Below are 27173 nucleotides of genomic sequence, written 5' to 3' on the forward strand. Positions count from 1 at the left end.
ATATTTGATGCATGCAAAATCAATAAGTAATTTGTACACGCTTTGAAAGACTATTCTTCGTACTTTAAAGGTCATGTGTATAAGTTATGCTAAGATACCAGCACAATCTAGCGGAAGAAGTTCAATACGAGATTTGATGAATGCAAAATCAATAAGTAATGTGTACACGCTTTGAAACATGGCTATTCTTTGTACTTTAAGTTCATGTGTATAAGTTATGCTAAGATAGCAGCACAACCTAAAGGAAGGAGTTTAGTACGAGAATCAATGCATGCAAAATCGATAGGTAATGTGTACACGCTTTGAAACACGGCTATTCTTTGTACTTTAAATGTCATGTGTATAAGTTGTGCTAAGATACCAGCACAATCTAGCGGAGGAAGTTCAATACGAGATTTGATGAATGCAAAATCAATAAGTAATGTGTACACGCTTTGAAACATGGCTATTCTTTGTACTTTAAGTTCATGTGTATAAGTTATGCTAAGATAGCAGCACAACCTAGCGGAAGAAGTTTAGTACGATATTTGATGCATGCAAAATCGATAGGTGACGTGTACACGCTTTGAAACATGGCTATTCTTTGTACCTTAAGGTCATGCGTATAGGTTATGCTAAGATAGCAGCACAATCTAGCGGAAGAAGTTTAGTACGAGAGTCGATAAATGCAAAATCGATAGGTAATGTGTACACGCTTTGAGACATACAGTAGCTATTCTTTGTACTTTAAGTTCATGCGTCTTAGTTATGCTAAGATAGCAGCACAATCTACCTGCAGAAGTTTAGTACGAGACTCGATACATGCAAATTCGATAGTTGGTGTGTACACGCTTTGAAACATGACTATTCATTGTACTTTAAGTTCATGGGTATAGGTTATGCTAAGATAGCAGCACAATCTAGCGGAAGAAGTTCAGTACGAGATTCGATGCATGCAAAATCAATAAGTAATGTGTACACGCTTTGAAACATGGCTATTCTTTGTACTTTAAATTCATGGGTATAGGTTATGCTGAGATAGCAGCACAACCTATCGGAAGAAGTTTAGTACGATATTTGTTGCATGCAAAGTCGATAGGTAATGTGTACACGCTTTGAAACATGGCTATTCATTGTACTTTAAGGTCACGCGTATAGGTTATGCTAAGATAGCAGCACAATCTAGCGGAAGAAGTTTAGTACGAGAGTCGATGCATGCAAAATCGATAGGTAATGTGTACACGCTTTGAAACATGGCTATTCATTGTACTTTAATTTTGTGGGTATAGGTTATGCTAAGATAGCAGCACGATCTAGCGGATGAAGTTTAGTTCGATGGTCGATGCATGTAAAATCGATAGGTGATGTGTACACTCTTTGAAACATGGCTATTCATACTGCTGCTCTGTCCCCAAGACTTTTAAGCATAGCAAATCCTAATGCTGCTCTTAGCGACGCCGAGCTAAGGATTGATTACGTAACCGTGACGTCACGACCACGTGCTCTTGTTTGGTAAACATAGCCACGTGCTTTTTTGACAGCTGTCTTCTTGACGAACCCTAACCTCACTTTGAAGGACAATAGAGCGTCGCTAACCTCACTGCTGTCATCTTTATGGCGGTAAACCTCAAGGCTGCCACCTTATGCATGTTATAGCGTGGAATTTAAAATCCAACAACGGAACATTGTTAACCTCACTCTTGTCATCTTTACGGCAGTAAACCTCAAGGACTGCCACCTTATGCATGTTGTAGCGCGGAATTTATAATCCAACAACAGAACATTGCTAAACTCTCTGCTATCATCTTGAAAAGTTCAGTGTTCCAAACACTAGTTCGAAAAACGTAACTCATCGCACCTCGGGGATTTTATTAGGTAAGACGTAACCCCTAGGTTCCATTCCTTGTTCTGAACATGAAACCATTTACAAATAAAGATTAATTTTCTACACTTAACAAAGTACAAGCGTTCTTGCTGATAGCGATCGATGAGGTTGTTGCTCCTTTAGCCCTTTAGCCCATTAGCCCTTTAGCCCTTTTGCCCATTAGCCCTTAAGCCCATTAGCTCTTTAGCCAAGGAATGTGCGGTAAACTAATCTTCTTAGAACAAAGATATCCCCTGACATGTTGTATCGAGTACAGTGTTCGGTTCTACTTATTTAGTGTTCTAAACACTTCAATCAATGTTCCGATCACATGATAAAGTTAACGGCATAGAGTGCAGTTTTCGATTCCAGCCTTGTTACGTTTCTTCTGTGATTTGCAAGTCTAAACATGCTTAATGACGTCATCACTGCAGTACGTGCTTACTCTAGCTATTCCGATGCAGGTTTAAACTTGTTCGATAGAGCTATGCCTTGACATAAGAGGAGGCCTTAACAGCTTATGTATAGCCGCTATTGTCTAAAGATAGCCGCTGTGAAGAAAAAGCACGTCGAATTTTTCAAATTACCCGCCACCACATTTCAAAGGTATGAGGTTTAGTGCTGTAAAAATACCTGCACGATGCAAAGCTAGCTTTCTTCATCAGAGCAGCCACCATCTTGTGTAAGCACCTCTAGGCCGTATCATGAGCAGCTGTGTATAGTCATCGTCTTGTCGCTGCTACCTCCCGCAAGCACCCCTAGGGCGTCTCATAAGAGCAGCAGCCATCTTGTGCAAGCGCTCTTAAGCTGTCTCATAAGAAGCTATGTATAGCCGCCATCTTATAGAAATAGATAGCTGCCAATGCCAAAGGGCCTAAGTAGGAATCGAACCGTTGATCTCATCATTAGGCTACGTTTTTTTCTTGTTCCTGATACTGCAAACCTAGGTATCAGGTGGAAAAATTTTGTCCGTTTTCGAGATATTTAACATTTTGCATTTAAGCCCCAAATGTAATGAATCGAACCTGCACGGTACGTTATACTCTCTACCATAGTTAGACCTGATCATGTTACGAAGACTTGCTTCATTACAAGCTGAAACAGAGCTAATGCCAAAGGGCCTAAGTTAGAACCGAACCGTTGATCTCATCATTAGACTATGTTTTACTTGTTCCCCATACTGCTAACCGAGGTATTGGGTAGAAAACTTTTGTCCGTTTTGCTCTACGATGCACCGTTTTCGAGATATTTAACATTATGCATTTAAGCCCCAAATTTAATGAATCGAACTAGCACGACACGTTAGCCTCTAAGCTAAGAGCAGCAGCTATCTTGCGCAAGCACCCTTAAGGCGTCTCATAAGGAGTCGTGTATAGCCGCCATCTTGCGTCCGCCATCTTGCGTCCGCCATCTTGCGCAAGCATCCTTAGGGCGTCTCTAGTCATCTTGTGCAAGGACCCTTAAGCCGCCTCATAAGAGCAACCACCATCTTGCGCAAGCATCTCTAGGGCGTCTCATAAGGAGCCTTGTATAACCGCCATCTTGCGCAAGCATCCCAAGGGCATCTCATAAGAACCTATGTATAGCGGTCATCTTGCATAAGCACCTTTAAGGAGTCATGTATAGCCACCATCTTGTGCAATTAGCGTTGAGAGATGGCTGATGTAGAATTTTTCTTTTTAAATTATCCGCCACCATATTTCAAAGGTATGTACCTAAAGAGTGTAGCACTGAGCTCTATAGATTAAAGATGGCGGATGACAGCTGACAAAAAAGCGCGTGAGTTTGTTTACTAAACAAGAGCACGTGGAATTTTTCAATTTTCCGCCACCACATTTCAAAGGTATCTAGCCAACGATGGCAGCACGGTGCTCTCTTGATTAAAGATGGCGGATGACAGCTAACAGAACTTTTCAAATTGCCCGCTACTACAGAGAGCAGCACGGTGCTCTGTAGATTAAAGATGGCGGATGACAGCTGACGAAATTGCCCGCATGATAGCAGCACAGTGCTCTATTGATTAAAGATGGTGGATGACAGCTGTCAAGAAAAGCACGTGGCTTTGTTTACTAAACAAGCGCACATAGAATTTTTTCAAATTGCCGCCAGCACATTTCAAAGGTATCTAGCTAAAGAGCGCAGCACTGAGGTTTGTGATGAAAGATGGCGGATGACAGCTGTCAGAAAAAAGCACGTGAGTTTGTTTCCAAACAAGAGCATGTAGAATTTTTCATTTGCCGCCACCACATAGAGGGCAGCACGGTGCCCTCTTGATTAAAGATGGCTGCTGTCATGTGGAATTGCCTGCCACCGCAGGTATCTAGCTAAAGAGGGCAGCACGGTGCTCAAAGATGGCTGCTATCAAAAAGCATTTTTCAAATTATCCGCCACCACATTTCAAAGGTAAGTAGCTAAAGAGGGCACCACTGTGCTCTATGGATTAAAGATGGTGGATGACAGCTCCACGTGGATTTGTTTATCTCGCGCTAGTGAGGTTAAGTTGGTAGCACTAAGGTTTAGGCCCGTTAAGATGGCAGCACTGCGGATGACAGCTGTGACGAATTTACATCTACTACGATAAAGAGTGCAGCAATGTGCTCTATAGATTAAAGATGACGGATGTCAGCTGTCAAAAAAGCACATAGCTTTGTTTCCAAACAAGAGCACGTGGAATTTGCCGCCACCACATTTCAAAGGTAAGTAGCTAAAGAGGGCAGCACGGTGCTCTCTGGATTAAAGATGGCGGATGATAGCTGTCAAAAAAGCGCATGGGTTTGTTTCCAAACAAGAGAATGTAGAATTTTTCAAATTGCCGCCACCACATTTCAAAGGTATCTAGCTAAAGAGTGCAGCACTGAGGTTTGTGATGCAAGATGGCGGATGATAGCTGTCAGAAAAAAGCACGTGAGTTTGTTTAAGAGGGCAGCACGGTGCTCAAAGATGGCTGCTGTCAAAAAGCATTTTTCAAATTATCCGCCACCACATTTCAAAGGTAAGTAGCTAAAGAGAGCAGCACTGTGATTAAAGATGGCGGATGACAGCTGCACGTGGATTTGTTTATCTCACGCTAGTGAGGTTAAGTTGGTAGCACTAAGGTTTAGGCCCGCCAAGATGGCAGCACTGCCGATGACAGGTGACGAATTTTACATCTAAAGAGGGCAGCACAGTGCTCTGTAGTTTAAAGATGGCGGATGACAGCTGTCAAAAAAAGCACGTGGCTGTCAAAAAGCACGTGGCTTTGTTTACCTCGCGCTAGTGAGGTTACGTTGGTAGCACTAAGGTTTAGACCCGTCAAGATGGCAGCACTGCCGATGACAGGTGACGAAAGAGGGCAGCACAGTGCTCAAAGATGGCGGATGACAGCTGTCAAAAAAGGGCATAGGTTTGTAAAGCATTTAGAATTTGCCGCCACCACATAGAGGGCAGCACTGCTTAAAGATGGCGGATGACAGCTGTCAAAGGTAAGTAGCTAAAGAGGGCAGCACTGTGCTCAAAGATGGCGGATGACAGCTGTCAAAAAGCACGTAGCTTTGTTTACCTCATGCTAGTTAGGTTAAGTTGGTACCACTAAGGTTTAGGCCCGTCGAGATAGCAGTACTGAGGTTAGCGATGCGTTGTTGTCTGTCAAAAAGCACGTGGCTTTGTTTACAAATCTGTCAAAAAGCAGGTGGCTGTCAAAAAGCACGTGGCTTTGTTTACCTCATGCTAGTGAGGTTAAGTTGGCACTACTGAGGTTTAGGCCCGTCAAGATGGCAGTACTGAGGTTAGCGATGCGTTGTTGTCTGTCAAAAATCACGTGGATTTGTTTACCTCACGCTAGTTAGGTTAAGTTGGCACTAGTGAGGATTAGGCCCGTCAAGATGGCAGCAGTGAGGTTAGCGATGTGTTGTTGTCTGTCAAAAAGCACGTGGCTTTGTTTACCAATTCAAATCTCGCGCCAAAATTCAAATTTCCCGCGGGAGGAGGAGGAGGAGGCGGGCGGAGGCGGAGGCCGCCGAACCATCCAATTATACTACTGCCGAGAGATGACTTAGTCCAGCTGACGTTCTCATATTGACTCGTAATGCCGATGTATCTTAATTTAGGGAATAAAATAGTATGTTACATTGACTAATATTGTAAAAATGATTAATCCTAAAGGCTGCCTTCATTGATTTGTGCCAAAATAACTCCGTGAAATGAAACTGCGGAGGATGGAGTAGTCCAACTGACGTTCCTTAATTGTGAGGAATAATAGTAATCGTTTTTATTATCATGGCATTTAGATACATAGCAGAACATACCACAATTCTTTTGTCTTCTGGTGATACTGAGATTAAGTCATTGTTCAATTAGAGTTTTAAATTTCTTCAAGCGCTGCTCTCAGGAAAGGGGCTGGACAAAACATAAAAGTCTTACTTTTTCCATATTCGTTGTATGCACAACTACTATGAAAAGGACCCCAAGAGAGCAGATTGAGACCCACTTACAGTTGATGGAAGATGGCACCTGCATGGAAGCGGAAGTTATCCCTGCTGATGGCCGAAGCTAATACATATAATAAGTTGGCCACGTCTGTGACCCTTCATTCGGGAGATGGTAGATTTGACCTGCACTGTTGAAAGTCTTGAAGATGGTTTTCCATGGTTTCCCCAATTTCACCTTCTCATACTTGCCAGATGTTTGATATGTGTTCCTTAATCCTTTCAATGATAGTTTAAAATAATGTATTTGTACTCCCTCTGTGCTGGTTTTTATTCTTTTCTATTTTCAAGAATATGCAGTTATTTATAAATACAAGGCATATTTTTTAAGTAAAGGCCATTTGAAAATAACTACACAACGAAAGAATTTTCAAACACCACATTTATTTGCAGATTTTCCATACTTTACTCTATTTTTCAACATAGCCGCCAAGTTTACAACTAAGTTTTGAATACCCTCTTCATAGAAATTTGCCGCCTGCTCCGATAACCAAAACACGGGCGCCATGATCTTGCGCTAGGACAGAGTTGGTTTGGCCTCCACTTTTACAGAAGAATGTGTGTGTCTCCATTCCATGCTCTGTTGCTTCGATTCAAGTGTGATGTGTGAAATCCATGCTTTGTCTCCCATTACGATCTGCAAGTAGGTCTTCAGTTTATTTCCACTGTGTAGAGAGTTATTATTTAATATACAGTAATATACAGTCCCTGTAAAAATTAAGAGGGAAATTCCTCAAGGCCGCATTATTGGAGCTTTATGTTTTCTAATATATATCAATGATATGTGTAAAGAAGTGGAATCAGAGATAATGCTTTTCGCAGATGATGTTATTCTGTACAGAGTAATAAATAAGTTACAAGATTGTGAGCAACTCCAAAATGACCTCGATAATGTTGTGAGATGGACAGTAGGCAATGGTATGATGATAAACGGGGAAAGAAGTCAAGTTGTGAGTTTCATAAATAGGAAAAGTCCTCTCAGTTTTAATTACTGTGTTAATGGGGTGAAAGTTCCCTTTTGGGATCATTGTAAATACCTACGTATTAATATAAGGAAAGATCTTCTTTGGGGTAATCACATAAATGGAATGGTACCGGTAAATAAAGGGTACAGATCTCTGCACGTGGTTATTGAGTATTTAGGGGTTGTAGTAAGGATGTAAAGGAGAGAGCATATTTGACTCTGGTGAGACCCCAAATACAGTATGGTTAAAGTGTATGGGACCCTTACCAGGATTACTTGATTCAGGAACTGGAAAAAATCCAAAGAAAAGCAGCTCGATTTGTTCTGGGCGATTTCCGACAAAAGAGTAGCGTTACAAAAATGTTGCAAAGTTTGGGCTGGGAAGACTTGGGAGAGGGGAGACGAGCTGCTCGACTAAGTGGTATGTTCCGAGCTGTCAGTGGAGAGATGGCGTGGGAGGACATCAGTAGACGAATAAGTTTGGATGGTGTCTTTAAAAGTAGGAAAGATCACAATATGAAGATAAAGTTGGAATTCAAGAGGACAAACTGGGGCAAATATTCGTTTATAGGAAGGGGAGTTAGGGATTCGAATAACTTACCAAGGGAGATGTTCAATAAATTTCCAATTTCTTTGCATTCATTTAAGAAAAGGCTGCCGGGCTGAGTGGCTCAGACGGTTGAGGCGCTGGCCTTCTGACTCTAATGTAGCAGGTTCGATCCTGGCTCAGTCCGGTGGTATTTGAAGGTGCTCAAATACGTCAGCCTCGTGTCCGCAGATTTACTGGCACGTAAAAGAACTCCTGCGGGACTAAATTCCGACACCTCGGCGTCTCCGAAAACCATAAAAGAGTAGTTAGTGGGACGTAAAGCAAATAGCATTATTATTATTATTATTATAAGAAAAGGCTAGGAAAACAACAGATAGGGAATCTGCCACCTGGGTGACTGCCCTAAATGCAGATCAGTAGTGATTGATTGATTGATTGATTGATTGATTGATTGATTGATTGATTGATTGATTGATTGATTGATTGATTGATTGATTGATTGATTGATTGATAAATATTTTGACTCAAACATGTTTAAATTTTAATTTCAAATATATTGTACCGGTAACGGCGGTACGAAACTTAAGTCCCCGTAATGAAAATTTAAAAACTTACGTGTTACGCTCCAGACCGACAGCGAAAGACTGACTGAACCATAGAGTTAGTAAATTATACACTACAGGTAGCATTGGCGCCACCGTCTACGAGAGAATCACTGTAGCGAGCGGAGCATGTTGAAATCGCAGCTTTTTGACAAAAAGCTCACTCAGCTGTACTCATCAATGTAAATAAAGGACTTTTAAAACTGTGTGGATACAGATATGGTTTAAAATTCTTACAGGCAAACATTCTCAGATATTACAGTATACTTGCGATGCTTCTCTCCAGTAAAAAAAGAAAGCCCTAAAAGCATTAATACAGGAGAAATGCGTGATAAAAGAGCACGGCGTTCAGGTGCAGTTAAGAAACACAAAATCAATATACTGTTCATATTAAGTCTTCTAACAACATAGGTTTAGAAGGAGGGCACGTATATTTCGCTATCTTTTGTGTAAATGACCAGGACTTTGGTATGGTTCTGCCCAACGACCGAAAAAATCCTCTCTTGTACGAAGCGGATGAGCGAGTTTTTAGGCCTTAAAAGCGTTGTCGAGATTTGGGGGTAAAGTAAACAAAATATTGTTATCGCTGGTTTAGACGCTGGCTTTCTAAACCCAAGTTGGCAGGTTTGAGAATGGCTCAGTCCGATGATACTTGAAGATGCTCAAATATGTCAGCCTCTTGTAGATAAATTTACTGGCACATGAAAGAACTCCCGTGGGAAAAAATCTGACACCTCAGCGTCTCCGAAAACCGTGTAAGTAGGTAGTGGGACGTAAAGCCATTATTATTATTATTATTATTATTATTATTATTATTATTATTATTATTATTATTATTATTATTATTATTATTATTATTCGTTTTGGCCTACTAGGGACCACGGGGCTCGTCTTAACTCTTAGTTAAGGTCTTCTGCTTTTTCTTGGCCCAGTATGATTTCATTTTCTGATTATTATTATTATTATTATTATTATTATTATTATTATTATTATTATTATTATTATTATTATTATTATTATCGATGTTTTCTAAACGCAATTACAAGTGGAAATACGACACTCGGTTGTGGTTTCAGACTATTATGGCGTTTTTATTTAGTTTTTCCTGAAATGCATGATTGCTTTAAGATTTTAACTTATAAAATGATTTCCGTTAATGGAAAGGGAGAGTGGTAAATTATATGATTGAAGACAACTGAAAAAATACTTATAATAATTTTTACAATTTGTTTAACATCGCACCGACACAGATAGGCCTTATGGCGCCGATGGGATAGGAGTGGGAAGGAAGCGCCCGTGTGCTTAATTAAGGTACATCCCCGGCATTTACCTGGTGTGAAAATGGGAAGCCACGGAAAACCATCTTCGGGGCTGTCGACAGTGGGGTTTGAACCCACTATTTCCCGAAAGCAAGCTTACATCTGCGTGGCCCTAACCGCGCGGTAAACTCGCTTGGTCAATAATTTATTATGCTTATATCTCTATATGACATTTCAGGGAAAAATATTGACGAAAGTAAAGGACTCAGATGTTCACACGGTGCAGGACATCTATAATAGTCTCTATATTTTAAAATCTGGTAAGGTATGAATGGGGACTGCTACACGTATTGTAAAGCAACTAACTGTATATACAGAAAATATATTCAATAGCTTTTAATGCTATAAATACACACAGAAAGTGAAAAACGAAGCACAATTCCAGGCTATCATGTACATCTTTTCTTATTTTCTTTTTTGTACCAATTTGCTTTATGTCGCACCGACACACATAGGTCTTACGGCGACTATGGGACAAGAAAGGGCTGGGAGTGGGAAGGAAACGACTAATAATAATGTTATTTGCTTTATGTCCGACTAACTAATCTTTTACGGTTTTCGGAGACGCCGAGGTGCCGGAATTTAGTCACGCAGGAGTTATTTTACGTGCCAGTAAATCTACCGACACGAGGCTGACGTATTTGAGCACCTTCAAATACCACCGGACTGAGCCAGGATCGAATCTGCCAAGTAGGGGTCAGAAGGCCAGCGCCTTAACCGTCTGAGCCACTCAGCACGGCAAGTTGTCCGACTCGTTGGCTGAACGGTCAGCGTACTGGCCTTCGGTTCAGAGGGTCCCGGGTTCGATTCCCGGCCGGGTCGGGGATTTTAACCTTAATTGGTTAATTCCAATGGCACGGGGGCTGGGTGTACGTGCTGTCTTCATCATCATTTCATCCTCATCACGACGCGCAGGTCACCTACGGGTGTCGAATAGAAAAACCTGCACCTGGCGAGCCGAACTTGTCTTCGGACACTCCCGGCACTAAAAGCCATACGCCATTTCATTTTCAGCACGGCAAGAAACGACTGTGGCCTTAATTAGGGTACAGCCCCAGCATTTGCCTCGTGTAAAAATTGGGAACCATCTTCAGGGCTCCCGACAGTGGGGTTCAAACCCACTATCTCCTGAATGCAAGCTGACAGCTATGTGACCTAAAGCCTAAAGCCACTCGCTCGGTATCATGCACATGATTTTTCTGGATATTCGCTTTCAGTGAAAGGAAAATGTCATCCCTTATATTTCCTAAAACATTAATTTCAGTCTTCAAGCACGCCGACAGGGGAATCAGTCATTAAGTCAGCCCACGTAGGCCAATTCATATGACAATAAGTGTAACGCAAAGTATTATTTTATACGCACGGAAATGAATTTCAAGGAAACGTACCTGTGAAATGATACGCCACTGCCCTTTATGGACCTCTCTTATGCAGCCATAAGCTGCACAGGAGAGTGGCATTTTCCTTCAGAGAAGTATATACTTAAATTTAGCGGGAAGCTCCAGTAATGACAGTGCCAAACAATCCAGCTTTTGCCAAACAGCGCGCTCGTTCAACTTCGCCAAGGTCTGTCTAGGGAGGTCTGGTCACGCTACCACAATCCTTTGCGGTGACGGCCATATTGGGTCTTAAATATCGTTATGTGGGCGTGCCCGATGTAATGATGTGAGTTATTACTTGTATTTTGAAGGAAAATGGGATACTGTGCCGCACCAAATTGTCAAAATAAGACAACTGACGGAATTAGAGTGTTTCGCTTCCCGAGCGATAAGCAAAGGAGAGCACAGTGGGTACAAAACTGTAGGCGTGACAAATGGCCATCTACAGATAATTCCGTCTTGTGCGCAGTTAGTGAAGTTATACACTCGTATTATTCCTGAATAATAATATGTTTATATGAACGATGTTTTATATTTATAGGTCTTCTTATGTATTTTCTTCTAGCATAATTTTGAAGAATCGCAATTTGAACTAAAGAGGGCAGATGGACGGAGACTACTCAAGTGGAATTCCATCCCAACAATTTTCAACGTCCCTAATCCACCCAAGTCTTTGACATATGATAGGAAACCTCCCTAAAGGAAGGGAATTGTCTTTCAAAACAAGCAAGAAAAGTAACAGGAAATGTGTAATAGTAGTATTGATGTTAATGAAAATTTCCGTTTCATGAGTCCGGCTCCATGGCTAAATGGTTACCGTGCTGGCCTTTAGTCATAGGGGTCCCGGGTTCGATTTCCGGCAAGGTCGGGAGTTTTTGCTTTACGTCGCACCGACACAGATATGTCTTACGGCGACGATGGGATAGGGAAGGCCTAGGAATTGGAAGGAAGCGGCCGTGGCCTTAATTAAGGTACAGCCCCGGCATTTGCCTGGTGTGAAAATGGGAAACCGCGGAAAACCATCTTCAGGGTTGCCGACAGTGGGGCTCGAACCCACTATCTCCCGATTACTGAATACTGGCCGCACTTAAGCGACTGCAGCTATCGAGCTCGGTGGTCAGGAATTTTAGCCGTAATTGGTTAATTTCGCTGGCCTATCTCTTCAAACCAACAATTTGTGTCCAGCTTGCCATCATTACAACAATAATTGTTAGTAGCAGACTTATACGGTACTGTAGTTATTATTTACAGCTATATTTCATTAATCTTAAATGCCCTATAGAATACATTTTATGGCTGGACAAATACTTAAAGATCACAACACTCGCTCTAACGAAGTACTATAATTTAACGTACAGTAGCCTAACATAATATCCTAATGTAATACCTAAAATAGCCTAACCTACGTTAACTCAACTGAATGACTGAATTTCTATTTTTTTTTTTTTTTTTTTTTTTTTTTTTTTTTGCTATGGGCTTTACGTCGCACCGACACAGATAGGTCTTATGGCGACGATGGGTTAGGAAAGGCCTAGGATTTGGAAGGAAGCGGCCGTGGCCTTAATTAAGGTACAGCCCCAGCATTTGCCTGGTGTGAAAATGGGAAACCACGGAAAACCATTTTCAGGGCTGCCGATAGTGGGATTCGAACCTACTATCTCCCGGATGCAAGCTCACAGCCGCGCGCCTCTACGCGGAATTTCTATTTTTAAAGGAATCGTGTCTACCAATGGCTGTTATTTTCTTAACCATTATTATTATTATTATTATATGCATGAATGTTAGGACTCAGTTAAGAGCCCCGTGGTCGCCAACCTACGCTCCCTAGTTAGGAGCTCCTGACGCCCCTTTCAGTCACTTCTTATGACAGGCAGGGGATACCGTGGGTGTTGTTCTGTTGCCCCCACCCACAGGGAGAAATCAATTTGCGTTGTGACTACGAGGCCCTTAGCTGAGTCTTTATATTGTTTTCACTTACTTGTGTTAGGCTCTCACCTATTCTAGACCATCCGACCTCCCCTGGTCAACACTTGTTCTTTTCCGACCGCGACGGCATTAGCGCATTCGAGGCCTAGGAAGTTTTTCATTTCCAGCCACTTTGTGGCCTTCATCTTTCTTTTGCCGATAACTTCATTTTTCGAAGTGTTGGACCCCTTCCATTTGTTTTCTTCTGATTAGTGTTTATAGAGGATGGTTGCCCAGTTGTACTTCCTCTTAAAACAATAATCACCACCAACACTTGGTACTATATTGCTGCATGGGTTATCAAACTAGTTAAGAGTAGCTAAGAACATCACTCTTGTTGCACATGTGCAGACTATTTTTGCCTTTGAACCCAAAGAAATACCACATGAATGGATAACAACAGTTACCATACACAATTTAATGACTCAACTCAAGAGGCATTCAGTGTTTGTCAACTTACTGGGGTAACCTTTTAGAAACCCAGTATCGGTAATTACTTTCTTAATAAAGAAAACTTTGAAGGTAGTTTATTACAATTGTCTTTTAGTACTTTAAATACAGTACTTCAAGTTCAGTATTTCATGTATGGGTAATCATAATATGACACAGGTACTGTACAGATTTCTATGTTTCTGTCAATAAGATTACGTATTTGACAGATGATATTAATAAGAAACACAGTGAGACAAAGGTGTAAGGAAGTAAAAGAGCAGGACATGAGCTTTTCTGTTGATTCTTGTTTCTCAAAAAAAAAAAAAAATAATAATAAAATAAAAATAAAAAAATCAGGCTCTGTTAATTATCTTCCTATTCAAATAGCTGTGAATGTATTAATGTCATTTAAGTGTTATACAGTTATATATACATGAACAGTAGATGACTAATTAAATTCTTTATGAAAAATAGTTGGTATTTGGTTTTTATTTCAATGTACAGCACCGAAATCCTCTAAATTCGAATGCACTTGCCTTTAGTTACGCTCGCGTAAAGACCCAATATGGCGGCTCCATAAGAAGCATTCGTGACTTGACCTCCCTAGACAGACCTTGAACTTCGCACGCGACTGCAGCGCCAATGCTACCTCTAGTGTATTATTTACTAACTATGGACTGAACAGCGAGCAACAGCTGTGTGCGTGTGACGTAGAGAGCGGGTGACGTCACAGCATGCCTCACCACAACACAGAGCCTAGACTGGTGTGGAATGTTCCTCGAGCTTCTATGGATAATAACTTTCCCCGTAATAACAATTAGACAAATTTAACCATATCATCGTGCAGCCAGATCATTTATCTACATTCCTGCAAAGTTTCACGTAAATCCGACATGAGACAACGAAGTTATGGAACGAGATGTGAAGGCACGGATCGGATATAAATACAGTACTGTTTCGCTTAGTAGAACAACTAGTCAGGCAGCTGTACTTGTTAGTACATCTCCGAAAGAGCATTGTCTACTGTCTGTACTTTTAAGTACGCAGTACGAGCATTGCCAGGAAGCACTTTTTAGTGCTATTCTCTTTCAGATTTTTATTTCAGGAAGCGACAGGTACGATGGAACTTCGAGACGACCTACCAGAGAACTTCAATGATGCAGTAGGGGAGATTGTTCTCTGGGTCGACCACAGGACCGTCCCACTGAACCACGCCGCCCCTGCGCTGCTGGTGCAGTACCGACCTGGGGAGGACACCTACAAGGAGGCCTACCTCATCCTCGAGCTCCTCACGAGGCTCGAGGGGGCCACAAGGAAGGAGCTCTCCCCCGACGCCGTCGAGAACATCGAGACTTGGGCGATAATTATTCGCCCCACGGACCCAGGCCAGATCAGCTGCTACGAGAGGAGCTTCTCTGCTTACTTTCAGGTCACCCGAATACCAGGCAAGAGGAACCACACTACCGGCAACGGCAGCCAGGAGACTGCCAACAGACGGAGCCGAGGAATGAACAAGACGGCGCGACCCCAGTTGGAAAGCTGTACTTTACGAAGTATACGCAGACCAACAAGGCCGCCAACCAGGATCGCCGACCCAACCAAGATGAAGTGGACGCAGACGCAGGCCTACCAGGAAGGGCCTGTTACCCGGGCGCAAACCAGGATAGCGCTCGTCATGGTGGAAAGCAGCACAGCAGTGGAGAAGGACGCCCCTTGGTGTTCTGATGCTGCTGCCCAGGCACAGCCTGCCTGCATGTCTGTCGAGATGCAGACCTCGATGTGCGCCCCACAGGACAGGGAACGCAGTCGAGCGTTAGCATTGACCGACGCCGCCGCCGCCGCCAGTCAGGGAGAAGAGGCAGATGGCAACGCAGCGGTACCACCAGCCACCCCGGGGTCACCAGGACGGGAGGAGGGCCACCAGGACGAGGCCTCTTCCTCTGCCGAGAAGAAACCCCCGGGAAGAAGAAGAAGACGACGCCGGACCAGGAAGCAGAAGGCGACGCCGGCCCATCAGGAGAGGACCGCCCAGCCGCAACCCAGGACTGCTCCCAGGACAGCAGTCAACCGAGGAGCCAATCAGGAGAGGACCTCAGCGGGTAGCGGCAGTCAGGTGAGAGTCAAACGTCCCCCTCAGCAGCTCTTGCAGTGTTTCCGCTGTCTGAGGTGGGGCCACCGTCAAGTTAGCTGTGGACTCCAAGTGAAGTGCAACCGCTGTGGTGGTGATCACCACTACACGGCCTGCGCAACACTTAAGGAGGCGCCGGTGTGCGCCAATTGCGCGGGGGGCCACCCGGCCTCCCACCGCAGTTGCCCAGCCTACAGGGCCATGGCGCGGGCAGAGAGGAGGGAGGCCCGGCGCCATGACCCACCCCATTCCAGGAGGCCCCCGCCTCGGCGGGCTTGGCCTCATTCTCCGGGATTGGAGACTGGGTACGAGGGACCTCAAGGGGGTCGGGCGGTGCGGCGGGCCCTAGTGGCTATTGCCGCATGGCTCGGCAACCGGCACGTCCCGCGCTAGACACAGCAGTGCCCAGAAGGACTGATCCACTGAATAACTGGCATGGCGAGGAATAGGCTTATGACTGTGCATGATACCTATTCCCAACTAACATAATTACATGGACCTCTCCAGAACCACATCCTTGCATGTGCTATCTACAAAATGTCAGGTTTCACATGCAGGCATCTTTCTATTTCTGCCTATGTGGTTTTGTCCTGACCCTTACTACCTGATTACACCACTATTGATACCCACCACCACATCTGGCCTGGTAGCATGCTGAGCATGGGGACAGGCAGATACTCCCGTAGTATCACACTTCCACTCCTCCCTGCTATCTTTCTCTTCTTAGAACTAATAGCATGTCGGAGGCCATGTAGATTGAGTCGATGGTCACGCGGGGGGAGCGGACTTCGGGGGCCCCCCCGAAAGAAAAAAAAAAGCTTAGCAGAGCAGTGCGTGACCAGCGTGTGTATGTGCACACATGGCAGTGGAATTCGTGCAGTCGGTTCGCGAGGACCGCGATATAGCGTGAAGCGGCCGTCATACTTTGAGTCCGTGGACTTTAACTCAATCGCGACGAGTATGAACTTGAACGGATTTCTTTCAACTGTGAGTGATAAACTTCTGCTCCAACGGGGCGTGATATAAATTGTGCTTCATCTGAACATCATCAAGTGACTGTTTATTCTACACGAGTGTCTAAGACTTGTGAATATTTTTCAAGTACTCAAAGTTTACTGTTGTGCACAGGATTTGGAACAGTTCGCTCCTTACAAAGTAATGAATACTTCAGGTTAACGAGACTGTGCTTTAATTCAGAATTACTCAAACTGCAAGCATGACTACGCCACTAATTTACCATTTCATGAACTGTGTAAATATTTGTAGGTAATGAACTGTAGACTGCGTGCGTGAACCGTGCATTTCAATTCTAATAAGAACTGTACATTTCAATTCTACGAATATTCAGCTGTGCGTTTCGATTCAATGAACAGTCGAATCGAGGACTATTAATGCATGACTAATTTCGTTTTATTTTTTTATGTCATTACCAATGCGTGAACAAGTCTGAATTCACGAGTGAAACACCCTTATTTTTCCCAATCCAAGTGATTACATTGAACAATGCTTCAAACTAAGACCTAAGCCGTGTGGCGTAACTTCACATTATGCCAAGTGCTACAAACTTTAAGCGACTATTTCGAATTTCGATGAGTTTCGAGTGGACTTTCATTTTATGAATGTTAAACTTATATACTCATTCAAGTTTAATGACCTTTTTCATTTCAAATGATTGAGGATTTAACACGGGATAGATTTCTACCGTGTGATAGACCTTCAAACATACATTCTCTCGTGTCATGAACCTTGTTAAAACCAGTGATAAACCTTTCTCTCATCTGTGCAGAAGCAGTTTTTGCATTAACTCGCCCCAAGGCTTAACGGTGTTCATTCACGTAGTCTGTCTCAACGCCCTTCATCAGCACCGTATGGATCTTCTAGAACTTCCATCGAGGGACAAATGGTGGTCCACTGGTATGGAAGGGAGAGGAGCTGCCGGAATCCAAGGACGTCGCCAGCCCTAGGACGGGGATACTTCTACTATATCTGCTGTACAGAGGTGACATGGTTTTGAACTTATTAATAAATTCAGAAAAAAATTTGAAAGATTTTCTTCTAAACACACCCTCTCCCTCTGTGTGCACTTCAACAGATTGGTACACGCCCTGCGTTTCTCGTGCTCACCGAAGTACCACATTTACTGTTACAATATAGTTTCATATTACATTTCATTCATACCTTTCACTAGAATATTAAATACCGCGCCAGTTGACTGTGCCAAGTTCAGACAATAATTTTTACTTGAAATGCAGGACGGTGGAACAAGTTGGCCGCGCGGCGTGCAGCTGTGAGCAGATAGTGGGTTCGAAACCACTGTCAGCAGCCCTAGAGATGGTTTTCCGTGGTTTCCCATTTTCACATCAGGCTGCAAATTAGTTGAGGCCACGGCCGGTTCCTTCCCACTGCTAGCCCTTTCCTATTCCACCGGCGTCATAAGATCTATCTGTGTCGGTGTGACTTAAAACAAAGAGCAAAAAAGGAGAATAAGAATTTAAAAAAACAGTGAGAGAAAAGTACTTTGAGTAAATAAACTGTAAACTGTTCTCTGCTCGATGATGATGCTTGTTGTCTAAAGGGGCCTATCATCTAGGTCATAGGCCCCATTGCTCAGGTAATGACACTTCATACGTTGGCCTTACCGTCGTAGCAATAGTGATTCTTACTTGTCAATCTTTACATGTTAAAATTCAGATTATCTTGGATAAAAATGTGTTGTGTTGCTGTCATCTGGCAAATACGACACCGCCTAAAGGATTATTCTATGAAAGAAAATTCATGGGTAAAAATACGTGATTAGCCTGATTTGCTGCCACTCCCGGAGGCCCGGGTTCAATTCCTGGCCCTGCCACAAAATTTCAAAAGTGGTACGAAGGCCGGAACGGGGTCCACTCAGCCTTGGGAGGTCAACTGTGTAGAGGGGGGGGGGGGGGTATTGATTCGCATCTCGGACATCCTCGAAGTGGTTTTCTATAGTTTCCCACTTCTCCTCCAAGCAAATGCCGGGATGGTAACTAACTTAAGGCCACGTCTGCTTCCTTCCCTCTTCCTTGTCTATGCCTTCCAATCTTCCCATCCTCAACACAAGGCCCCTGTTCAGCATAGAGGTTGCGGCCGCCTGGGCGGGGTACTGGTCATCCTTCCCAGTTGTATCCCACGACCCGCAGTCTCATGCTCCAGGACACTACCCTTGAGGTGGAATCCCTCACTTGAGTCCGAGAGAAAAGCCAAGCCTGGTGCGGTAAACAGAGTAAGAAAGAAAGAAAGAAAGAAAGAAAGAAAGAAAGAAAGAACGAAGGTAAATACCACTCCGTAGTTTTGTCCTGGTCTACAGAGAATTCGTGAAATGATGGTGTCCCTTTGCTCTTGTTTTCCTGTTCGGAAGAAAAGCAAATCACCGCACCATTAAAAAATGAATTAGCACATAAATTAAAATCTTTTTCAGGACGAAATTACAGCGAGAAATCACTTTGTCCTTGTTTCCATGAAATTTCTGCTCAAAGTACGAAAAGGTGCACAAGAATGTCACAAATTCCAAGATTTGTAAACACAATTTAAAAAATATAATCACATTACACAATGAAAAATAAACTCATTAGCGCATAACTATCAGATCTCAATATCAAGCACCTCATTGCGAACACATTGCCAACATTTACGACAGCAAAACCGTATAAATAAAACTGGAAATGCGGTAATTCGCGGTATAGATCTTCCTGTCAGTGGGTAGTAGCCCAGCGCTCCAGCGGCATTATGCTGAAACTTTCCAATTACAGCTTTATGCTGGGCTTCACAAGCGAATGTCAAGGCCGGTATAAGGAGCCAAGGAGCTCAGCGAGGGATCCAGTCAGTCGTGGCATGTGAAGCCCAGCATAAAGCTGTAATTGGAAAGTTTCTCTATAATGCCGCTGGAGCGCTGGCCTCCTACTCACTGACAGGAAGCCGTATAGCACAAATTGCAATATTTCCAGTTCTATTTATATTATTTGCCTGTCGAAAATGTTGCAAATATGTTCCCAATAAGAGGCTTCTTGGCTTGATAATTTGAGCTGATAGTTATGCGCTAGTGAGTTCAACTTTTTATTATGAAGTGTGGTGATTATATTTTTTAAATTATGTTTACAGCTCTTGGAATTTGTGACTTTTTTTTGTACTTCGAGCAGAAATTTTCTGCAAATAAGAACAAATGTTATCAGTGGCTCAAACTGTTTTCTCGCTGTAACTTCGTCCTAAACAAGAATTTTAATTTATGCGCTAATTTTTTTAATGGGGTAGTGATTTGCTTTTTTTAACTGTGTTGGGAAATGTTTGAATATGTATTGCTATGTGCATTTTTGTACTTCGAACAGGAAAAAAGAGCAAAGGGACACTATCATTTCACGAATTCTCTGTAGACCAGGACAAAACTATGGACTGGCTCAGAGCAGTTAGCACTTTCATCTTAGTTTTCCGTTTCTATTTAGGGTATTTATCTTCTTTCTTTCTTAATATATTTACCCTTCCAGGGTTGGCTTTTTTCTCAGACTCAGCGAGGGATCCCATCTCTACCACCCCAAGGGTAGTGTCTTGGAGCGTGAGACTTCGGGTCGGGAGATTCAACTGGGAAGGATGACCAGTACGTCGTCCAGGCGACCGCAACTGCTATGCCGAAAAAGGGCCTTTGTTGGGGATGGGAAGATTGGAAGGGATAGACAAGGAAGAGGGAAGGAAGAGGCCTTGGCACTAAGTTAGGTACCATCCCTACATTTGCCTGGAGGAGAAGTGGGAAACTATGGAAAACTATATCAAGGATGGCCGAGGTGGGAATCAATTCCCCCCACCCCCTTCTACTCAGTTGACCTCTCAAGGCCGAGTGAACCCCGTTCCAGCCCTCATACCACTTTTGAAATTTCGTGGCAGGGCCAGAAATTGAACCCGGGCCTTCGGGGATGACAGCCTATCAAGCTATATGGGCATTTTTTACACCTAAATCTATATATATAAAATAAGAGTTTTGTCTGTACATTGCTCAGAATGTGAAAAGAATGGTATTTCTGTATCGATCATGTCCACAGTAACAAGAAAATGCGGTTTTCACTTTTCCGTAATTTCTTTCTGTCTGTCTGTCCGTCTGTATGTATGTACACGCATCACGAGAAAACGGCTGAAGAGAATTTAATAAAAATCGGCATGTAGAGTCCGGGGGTGAGCCGCTACAATCTAGGCTATAAATTATTTTATTCACGCTGAGTGAAATGGTAGTTTAGGGGAAGGCCTAAAATTCAATTCTCAAATATTTATATTATTAGTGGTCATATCGATAAATACTACATAACTAAAGTTGCCGGTATATATACATTTCTGATCATTTAGGTCTTATGCATTTTTACCGTACCAGCTATGATAACACAGATATTCATGAATTTGGATTTTTGTTGCTAAGTCCATATCAACGCCGAGCCCCGACAAAATGGGTAAACAGAATTTAATGAAAATCGGTATATAGAGTCGGGGAATAAGAAACTACAGTTTAAGCTATAAACAATGTTATTCACCCTGGGTGAAATGGTAGTTTAGGGGAAGGCACCTAAAATTTAATTTTTAAATACCTATGTTCTTGGCCCTATGGAAAAGTACTACATAACAAAACTTTTAGAGAATATAATTTCCGATCATTTATGTTTTATTCAGTTTTATCGTACCGGCTATGATAAGAGTGGTATTTCAGAACCGGAAGACAGTTAATAATGTGAAGGCCAACAATATCGAAAGCGCGTAACATAGATCAACAATAACATTAAACTGACCGTTGTTTGTTGTAGTGTTTTTTGTCTCTTATGCTGACATTCAACTCCGATAGATGGGATTACTGCTGCGTACCGAGTATAACAGCCTAACTGAATATTGGCGGGAAATAGCTGAGAATTTGGATAACTTTCTTCTTTAGCATGCCAATCCTCTGGTTCATACATTTTCTGATACTGCTGGTACGTAACACACTGGTTCATCATAGTATGCCAGCTATTCGATACCTACTCTGACGCGCTGTTTTGAATGAGCAGTGTACGCACTTCAGAGGCTCAGTTAGTAGTAGTATGAACTGGTCTGGAATTAAAATGTAGCCCTATTCCAAATTATAGTACCACAATTCACTAAATATCTCAAAATTCAACCCTGAAAAGAGCCGTTTCTTAGGAAAAGCTTCTTCCTCTTCACTTTCATTAAATCTACATTAATTTTATTCCAAATTACCAGCGAAGATGTGGTTTCTTCTCTGGCTTGGAGGAAAAATTGCCTCCACGTCAGGTAGTTCTTTCCCCCGCCAGTGTAGTGAATTGAGATTTTCCGACTCAACGGGTATTCTCAGGAAACAGATAAACGGGCATAGTTTTTGCCCTGGGACTATCCACTATTTGGAACCCCCCTCACCCCCGCCGAAAAAATGACGAAGTTTGTTCACGGATCACAGATGTCTGCGTCTTGGTCATTCCAGCTCTGTAGCTTTGGACTGTTAGTTCGGCAGCATAGTACTGTTCGTTAAAAGTGAGAAAATGTGTGGTTTTTCATTTGATCGAGTATTTCATTGCTTTTAATCGCGCCATTCCTACTGACGTCATTGTAATGACCCATGTTCATTTCAGTTGGGAAAACCACTAAGAGAGTCTTTCTGAGAATATATAAAGGCAGGCGGAGAGTGAGTGTCTGCCATTATAATGAAAACTCCCCAACCTGATTGTGACTGACGGTAGGCAAGCTGGCCTACCATTACAATGAAAATTCCCTAACCCAGTCTTCATATGAGAAAAGACGTTGGTGACTTGCCCGTCGTGCTTCTAGGGCAACTTTAAAAGCTATGCAACTTAATACAATCTTGCTCACAACGTTTACACTACCTAACCTAGAATTCTGTATAAAATTTAGAATTCCGTAGCGAAGCACGGGTACATCAGCTAGTTTTCTTTAATTGAATAATTCTTTAGGCGGAGTCGTATTTGCCATATGACAGCAACACAACACATTTTTATCCTAGATAATCTGAATCTTAACATTTAGACACACACAAGTAAGAACCATTACTATTATGACGGTAAAGCCAACATATTAAGTGTTGTTACCTGAGCAAATGAACTGTTTACAATGTATTTACTCAAAATACTTTTCTCTTACTGAATTTTTATTTAAAATTTTTCTTCTTCTTTTTCTTGCTATTTGTTTTACGTTGCACCGACACAGATAGGTCTTATGGCGACGGTGGGATAGGAAATGGCTAGAAAGTGGGAAGGAATCGGCCATGGCAACATAACGCACTATCCACTTCCGTACCGAACAAACAACTCAGCACAGGGTAGACGAGATAACCAGGACAGATAGAAAAAAAAAGGCAGGAGGCAAAATTAAGTTAGCAAGCCACAGCCAGGCATGGGAGATGATGGCTCCTTCGAAAGCCACTTTGTAGAAACTTTAATGGTGATTTTCTGAAAATAAACTCTGAAAAGACTGGAAATCCAAAATTCATTTGAAGAGATGTCTTCAAAATATCAACAGTCAGAATCTTTTATGTATGGTTTGAAAAATCTGGGCTGTGGCTTAATGTTACGAAGACTGTACACCGAAAATGTGGTGACCACATAAATAGAAAGATCCTAGTAGACAGAAACCCATTTTTTATCTTGGGTTCCTCATGACAACTAACAGTGACACACTCTTGGATCCCCGAGCATGTGTTAAGGTTGAAGTGGTGTTGGGTCACGGGTGTCTTCTGTCACAAGAAGATTTTGTTGTTCTTGCAATTCTAGGAATATCGCTCGGTTGTCTGTCAAGTAGCACTGTTTGGGGCAGAGAGTTGGCTTAAAACAAAAATGGCATAAGCAGATATTCCATGCAATGGGAATGGTATCTGGGAGTCACAAGGCTGGACCATATGAGAAATAAAAATGTCTGGAACCCTCGCATACCAGACAAGATCACAGAGATGAGGCTGTGCTGATACAACATGCATTCGTGCTCAGCCCTGAGGAACGATGACCTAGAAGATCAAAGCAGCAGTGGTAGGACTGAGAAGTGTAGGTGTCTGTTGTCCACCCAACCAAAGCCACACACCGAATGAAGTGGAAGGCAAGATCCTGCACCTTGGTGGGGAAATACGCTGAAGAAGAGGGGAATCTTTTGTATAAGGATATCTTCCTTCAGTGCATTTAAATATAATAATAATAATACAAGGTTATGAACAAACATTATAAAAATGGAACTTTGCTTGTTAAAATATTTTTCTAAAATGAAAATGCCAGTTAACAATATCCGATTTCTGTAACAACAGGTATTACGTTCTTCCTTCTCTAAAAATACAAAGAACCTGCTCCAAAAGTCTGTGGGAAGGAAACAATATTCAATTCATTTTTCTAAGAAAAATATATATTTATTCTTGAAAACCACACGTTAAAACCTTGATAATGCAAGATGATACCATAGTTCTCTCTTGCATTTCACTTCAACACAGGAATACATTTAATGAATACAAGATTTCTCTCAAATGGCAAGATATAATAATAAATATTGCTTATTCTACAAATACTACTGTAAACTTCATATCTGGACTGGATTGTAATTCTATCACAGTATAACAAGAAGAGTACCACAAGTATCCGTATAACATTGTCTGTCGAACTTGGAGCAGGGCCAACAAGCATTCAAGGAAAGAAAAGTACTATCATTCTTTCTTTGAACCTTTTCACTGCTGGATTCTCGGATGAGGTTATGCAACCCCCGTGTTGGATATCTTGATATGCCCTCAAATGCTCATGAATAAAATTTTGTTTCGTCCGTAACATTTGTTAAAAATATTCTGGTTCTGGGGGATTTTGGAGTCAAATTAATATTCAACATACCTGGGTTCAGCTCCTGGCACAAACTCACCATCGGATCATCTGAAAGGTACATCGACTTTATGATTACTTCTCTCTGAATTCCCTATATCTAACTCGCTTAAGGCCGAGAAGCAACTGGTATGGAAGAACATCAACTGTTCTCTTCCTTTTTCTTCCTCCTTCCCCACTGATCTGCCATCGTGTTAAGTTTCTGTCTTTCTATGTACAACTAGATAAACTCATTAAAATTCAGAAAAGTAAACATCCCAGTTTCTGACTTATGATGCTGGTCAAAACACCAGAGGTTATAAATATTCTACTTATCTTCAAAGAATCAAGAAATTTAAGACAGAGAATAGAAATCTCGGGTCAATGAATGACAGAGATTGTTGTTTTAAAGATTATATCCCACAGTTTATGGAAATGGAGAAATAAGGGTTCAAGAATCTCTTGTGGTCATCACTCCTTGAATTCAGCCATAGTGGACCCACAATCCAGGACAAGGATCAAACCCAAACATATCTATTGCACAACAACTTACTAAAAAGCTAACCACCGAAACACACTCGTCACAGATCTCCCTATAGGAGGGAGCGGTAAAATAACATCCACAGTCCCCCTGGCTGTTGTTAGAGGCAACTACAAGGAGAACCAGGAGGTTCTCAACTAAGGAGTCTGGATCGGAGACCACATAGGCTCTAGCTGAATTTGCATTGCTTCCACTTACTTGTGCCCATCTCTTTATTTGAATCTTTTCTATCCAACCTCCATTGATCAACTCTTGTTCTCTACCAACCCCGATGGTACTGTATTAGGTTTACGAGGTCTACAGTGTCTTTCATTTTCACGCCTTCCCTTTCTTTTCCCTGACACCTTTCTTCAAAGGATAAGAACTCCCACAGCAGCAGAAAGAGACAGCCACAAAATCCTGGAAGCAAGATCTACGCAAGTCTCGGCTGAGTGTTTCTGGTCAGAGAACATCAGTGTCACACTAGCAAAGTCGAGAGCGACAGGTAATGTACATACAGTAAACCTACTCGTGTTTTCCTTATGCGGACAATGACAGCTCAAGCTGCTCTGTAGGTCCAAAAATCATTACACGCACTCTTTGATACAGTGACTGGAAATTCGTTAAAATTAGGAGAGCAACATTTAAACACCAACTTAATCACCAAAATTGCTTGTAACTGAGTGGATTTTCATAACCCAACCCAACCCCATGGCACTACAACCCTGAAGGGCCTTGGCCTACCAAGCGACCATTGCTCAGCCCAAAAGCCTGCAAGATTATGAGGTGCCATGTGGTCAGCGCGACGAATCCTCTCGGCCGTTATATTTGGCTTTCCAGACCGGGGCCGCTACCTCACTGGCAGATAGCTCCTCAATTCTAATCACATAGGGTGAGTGGACCTCCAAACAGCCCTCAGATCCAGGTAAAAATCCCTGACCTGGCTGGGAATCGAACCTGGGTCCTCTAGGTAAGAGGCAGGCATGCTACCCCTACACCATGGGATTTTTACCAAGAGAAGAAAAAATACAGAGTATTCCAATGTGCTTAGTTTTTTTTTTTTAATCTCCCTCCCAACTTGATGGTCTTTCAACCTGGCAGAATGGAATGGCTGACTACTGGCATTGTTTCCACTCACTTTGTTAGGCTCCTCTGAAGTTCACCTGGCCTAGGGAGTCTCATTTTTACATCCTACAATGCCCTTTCCTTGTTCTGCCGATATCTTTGTTCTTTAAGATTTCTTCTTTTAATTACAGTGCCTGGACAACGAATTAGGAATTTTTAATTTTGATTCAGTTTCAGGACTTTTTATCAACTTTTTACTCACTTAGGTTATTTGTTCGGGTGGAAATGAATGTGAGGCTCTTCTCTTGGTTTGAATTTGGTAATAACTCAATTCTCCACCGCTAGATGTCTTAGAGTTCCAAGTTTTCCCAGTAGATAGTGTAAGTGCTGCCATTGTGAAAGTGTGTCTAGTTTTGTGCCTCTTAGTTTTTTTCAGAATATTGATAAAGGAAGATGTTTTTTTGAACTTAATTAGGTGGGTTAGCAATTGTCAAAGTTTTCCAAGTGAATATAATATTAATTTATTGTTATTCCTGAGATTAATAAGGAAAACATAACAATGGGTAAAAGAGGAGACCTGAGTCCAAGGAAGAAAAAGGAAATTGAGGTTATGTTGAAATGTTCAAACTTAAAATCATATGAAATTGCCAGAAAATGTAATGTTTCTCCACAAAGTGTTGGAAGAATTAAAAGAAAAGTGGACTTAGGTGAACCAGTTACACCAACAAAGCGGCAAAACTGTAGGGGACTGAGAAAGACCACGCCAAGGCAGGAAAGAATGCTTAGGAATCTTGCTTTGTGTAACCGAAAGATTACTGTTAAGAACATTAGAGATGCCTTGAGTGATGCAGGTTGTAATTTAAGCGCGAAGACAGTTCGTAGGCGACTTCACGAGTCCGGTTTACGATCTCGCCGTCCAACAAAAAAGCCAAAGTTAACACCAGCCATGATGAGAAAGCGCTTATCTTGGGCATTGAGGCATAAAGATTGGACTGCAAGTGATTGGTCAAAGGTAAGTTCATTTTTTCTATTGTTTTGTGAATTAATTCAGCCCTTTGACCACACTTTGTCGTCGGCTTTATCAAAATTTTATCAAATTTCAAAAAGAATTTGAG

The 27173-nt window shown here is 42.2% G+C and overlaps 1 protein-coding gene across 1 annotated transcript in view; it reads right to left on the reverse strand.

The window, feature by feature from the left end:
• Nucleotides 1-6769: 6769 nt before the first annotated feature.
• The window catches only part of LOC136884521 (tubulin epsilon and delta complex protein 1), a 68516-nt gene continuing 48112 nt past the window's right edge, over nucleotides 6770-27173 (reverse strand). The window contains exon 6 of the mRNA XM_068229779.1: nucleotides 6770-6943. Coding sequence (XP_068085880.1) covers nucleotides 6824-6943 — 120 coding nt within the window. The 3' untranslated portion in view covers nucleotides 6770-6823. The remainder of the gene's footprint in view (nucleotides 6944-27173) is intronic.

This window comes from Anabrus simplex, chromosome 12 (assembly GCF_040414725.1).
Source record: "Anabrus simplex isolate iqAnaSimp1 chromosome 12, ASM4041472v1, whole genome shotgun sequence".
Lineage (NCBI taxonomy): Eukaryota > Metazoa > Arthropoda > Insecta > Orthoptera > Tettigoniidae > Anabrus > Anabrus simplex.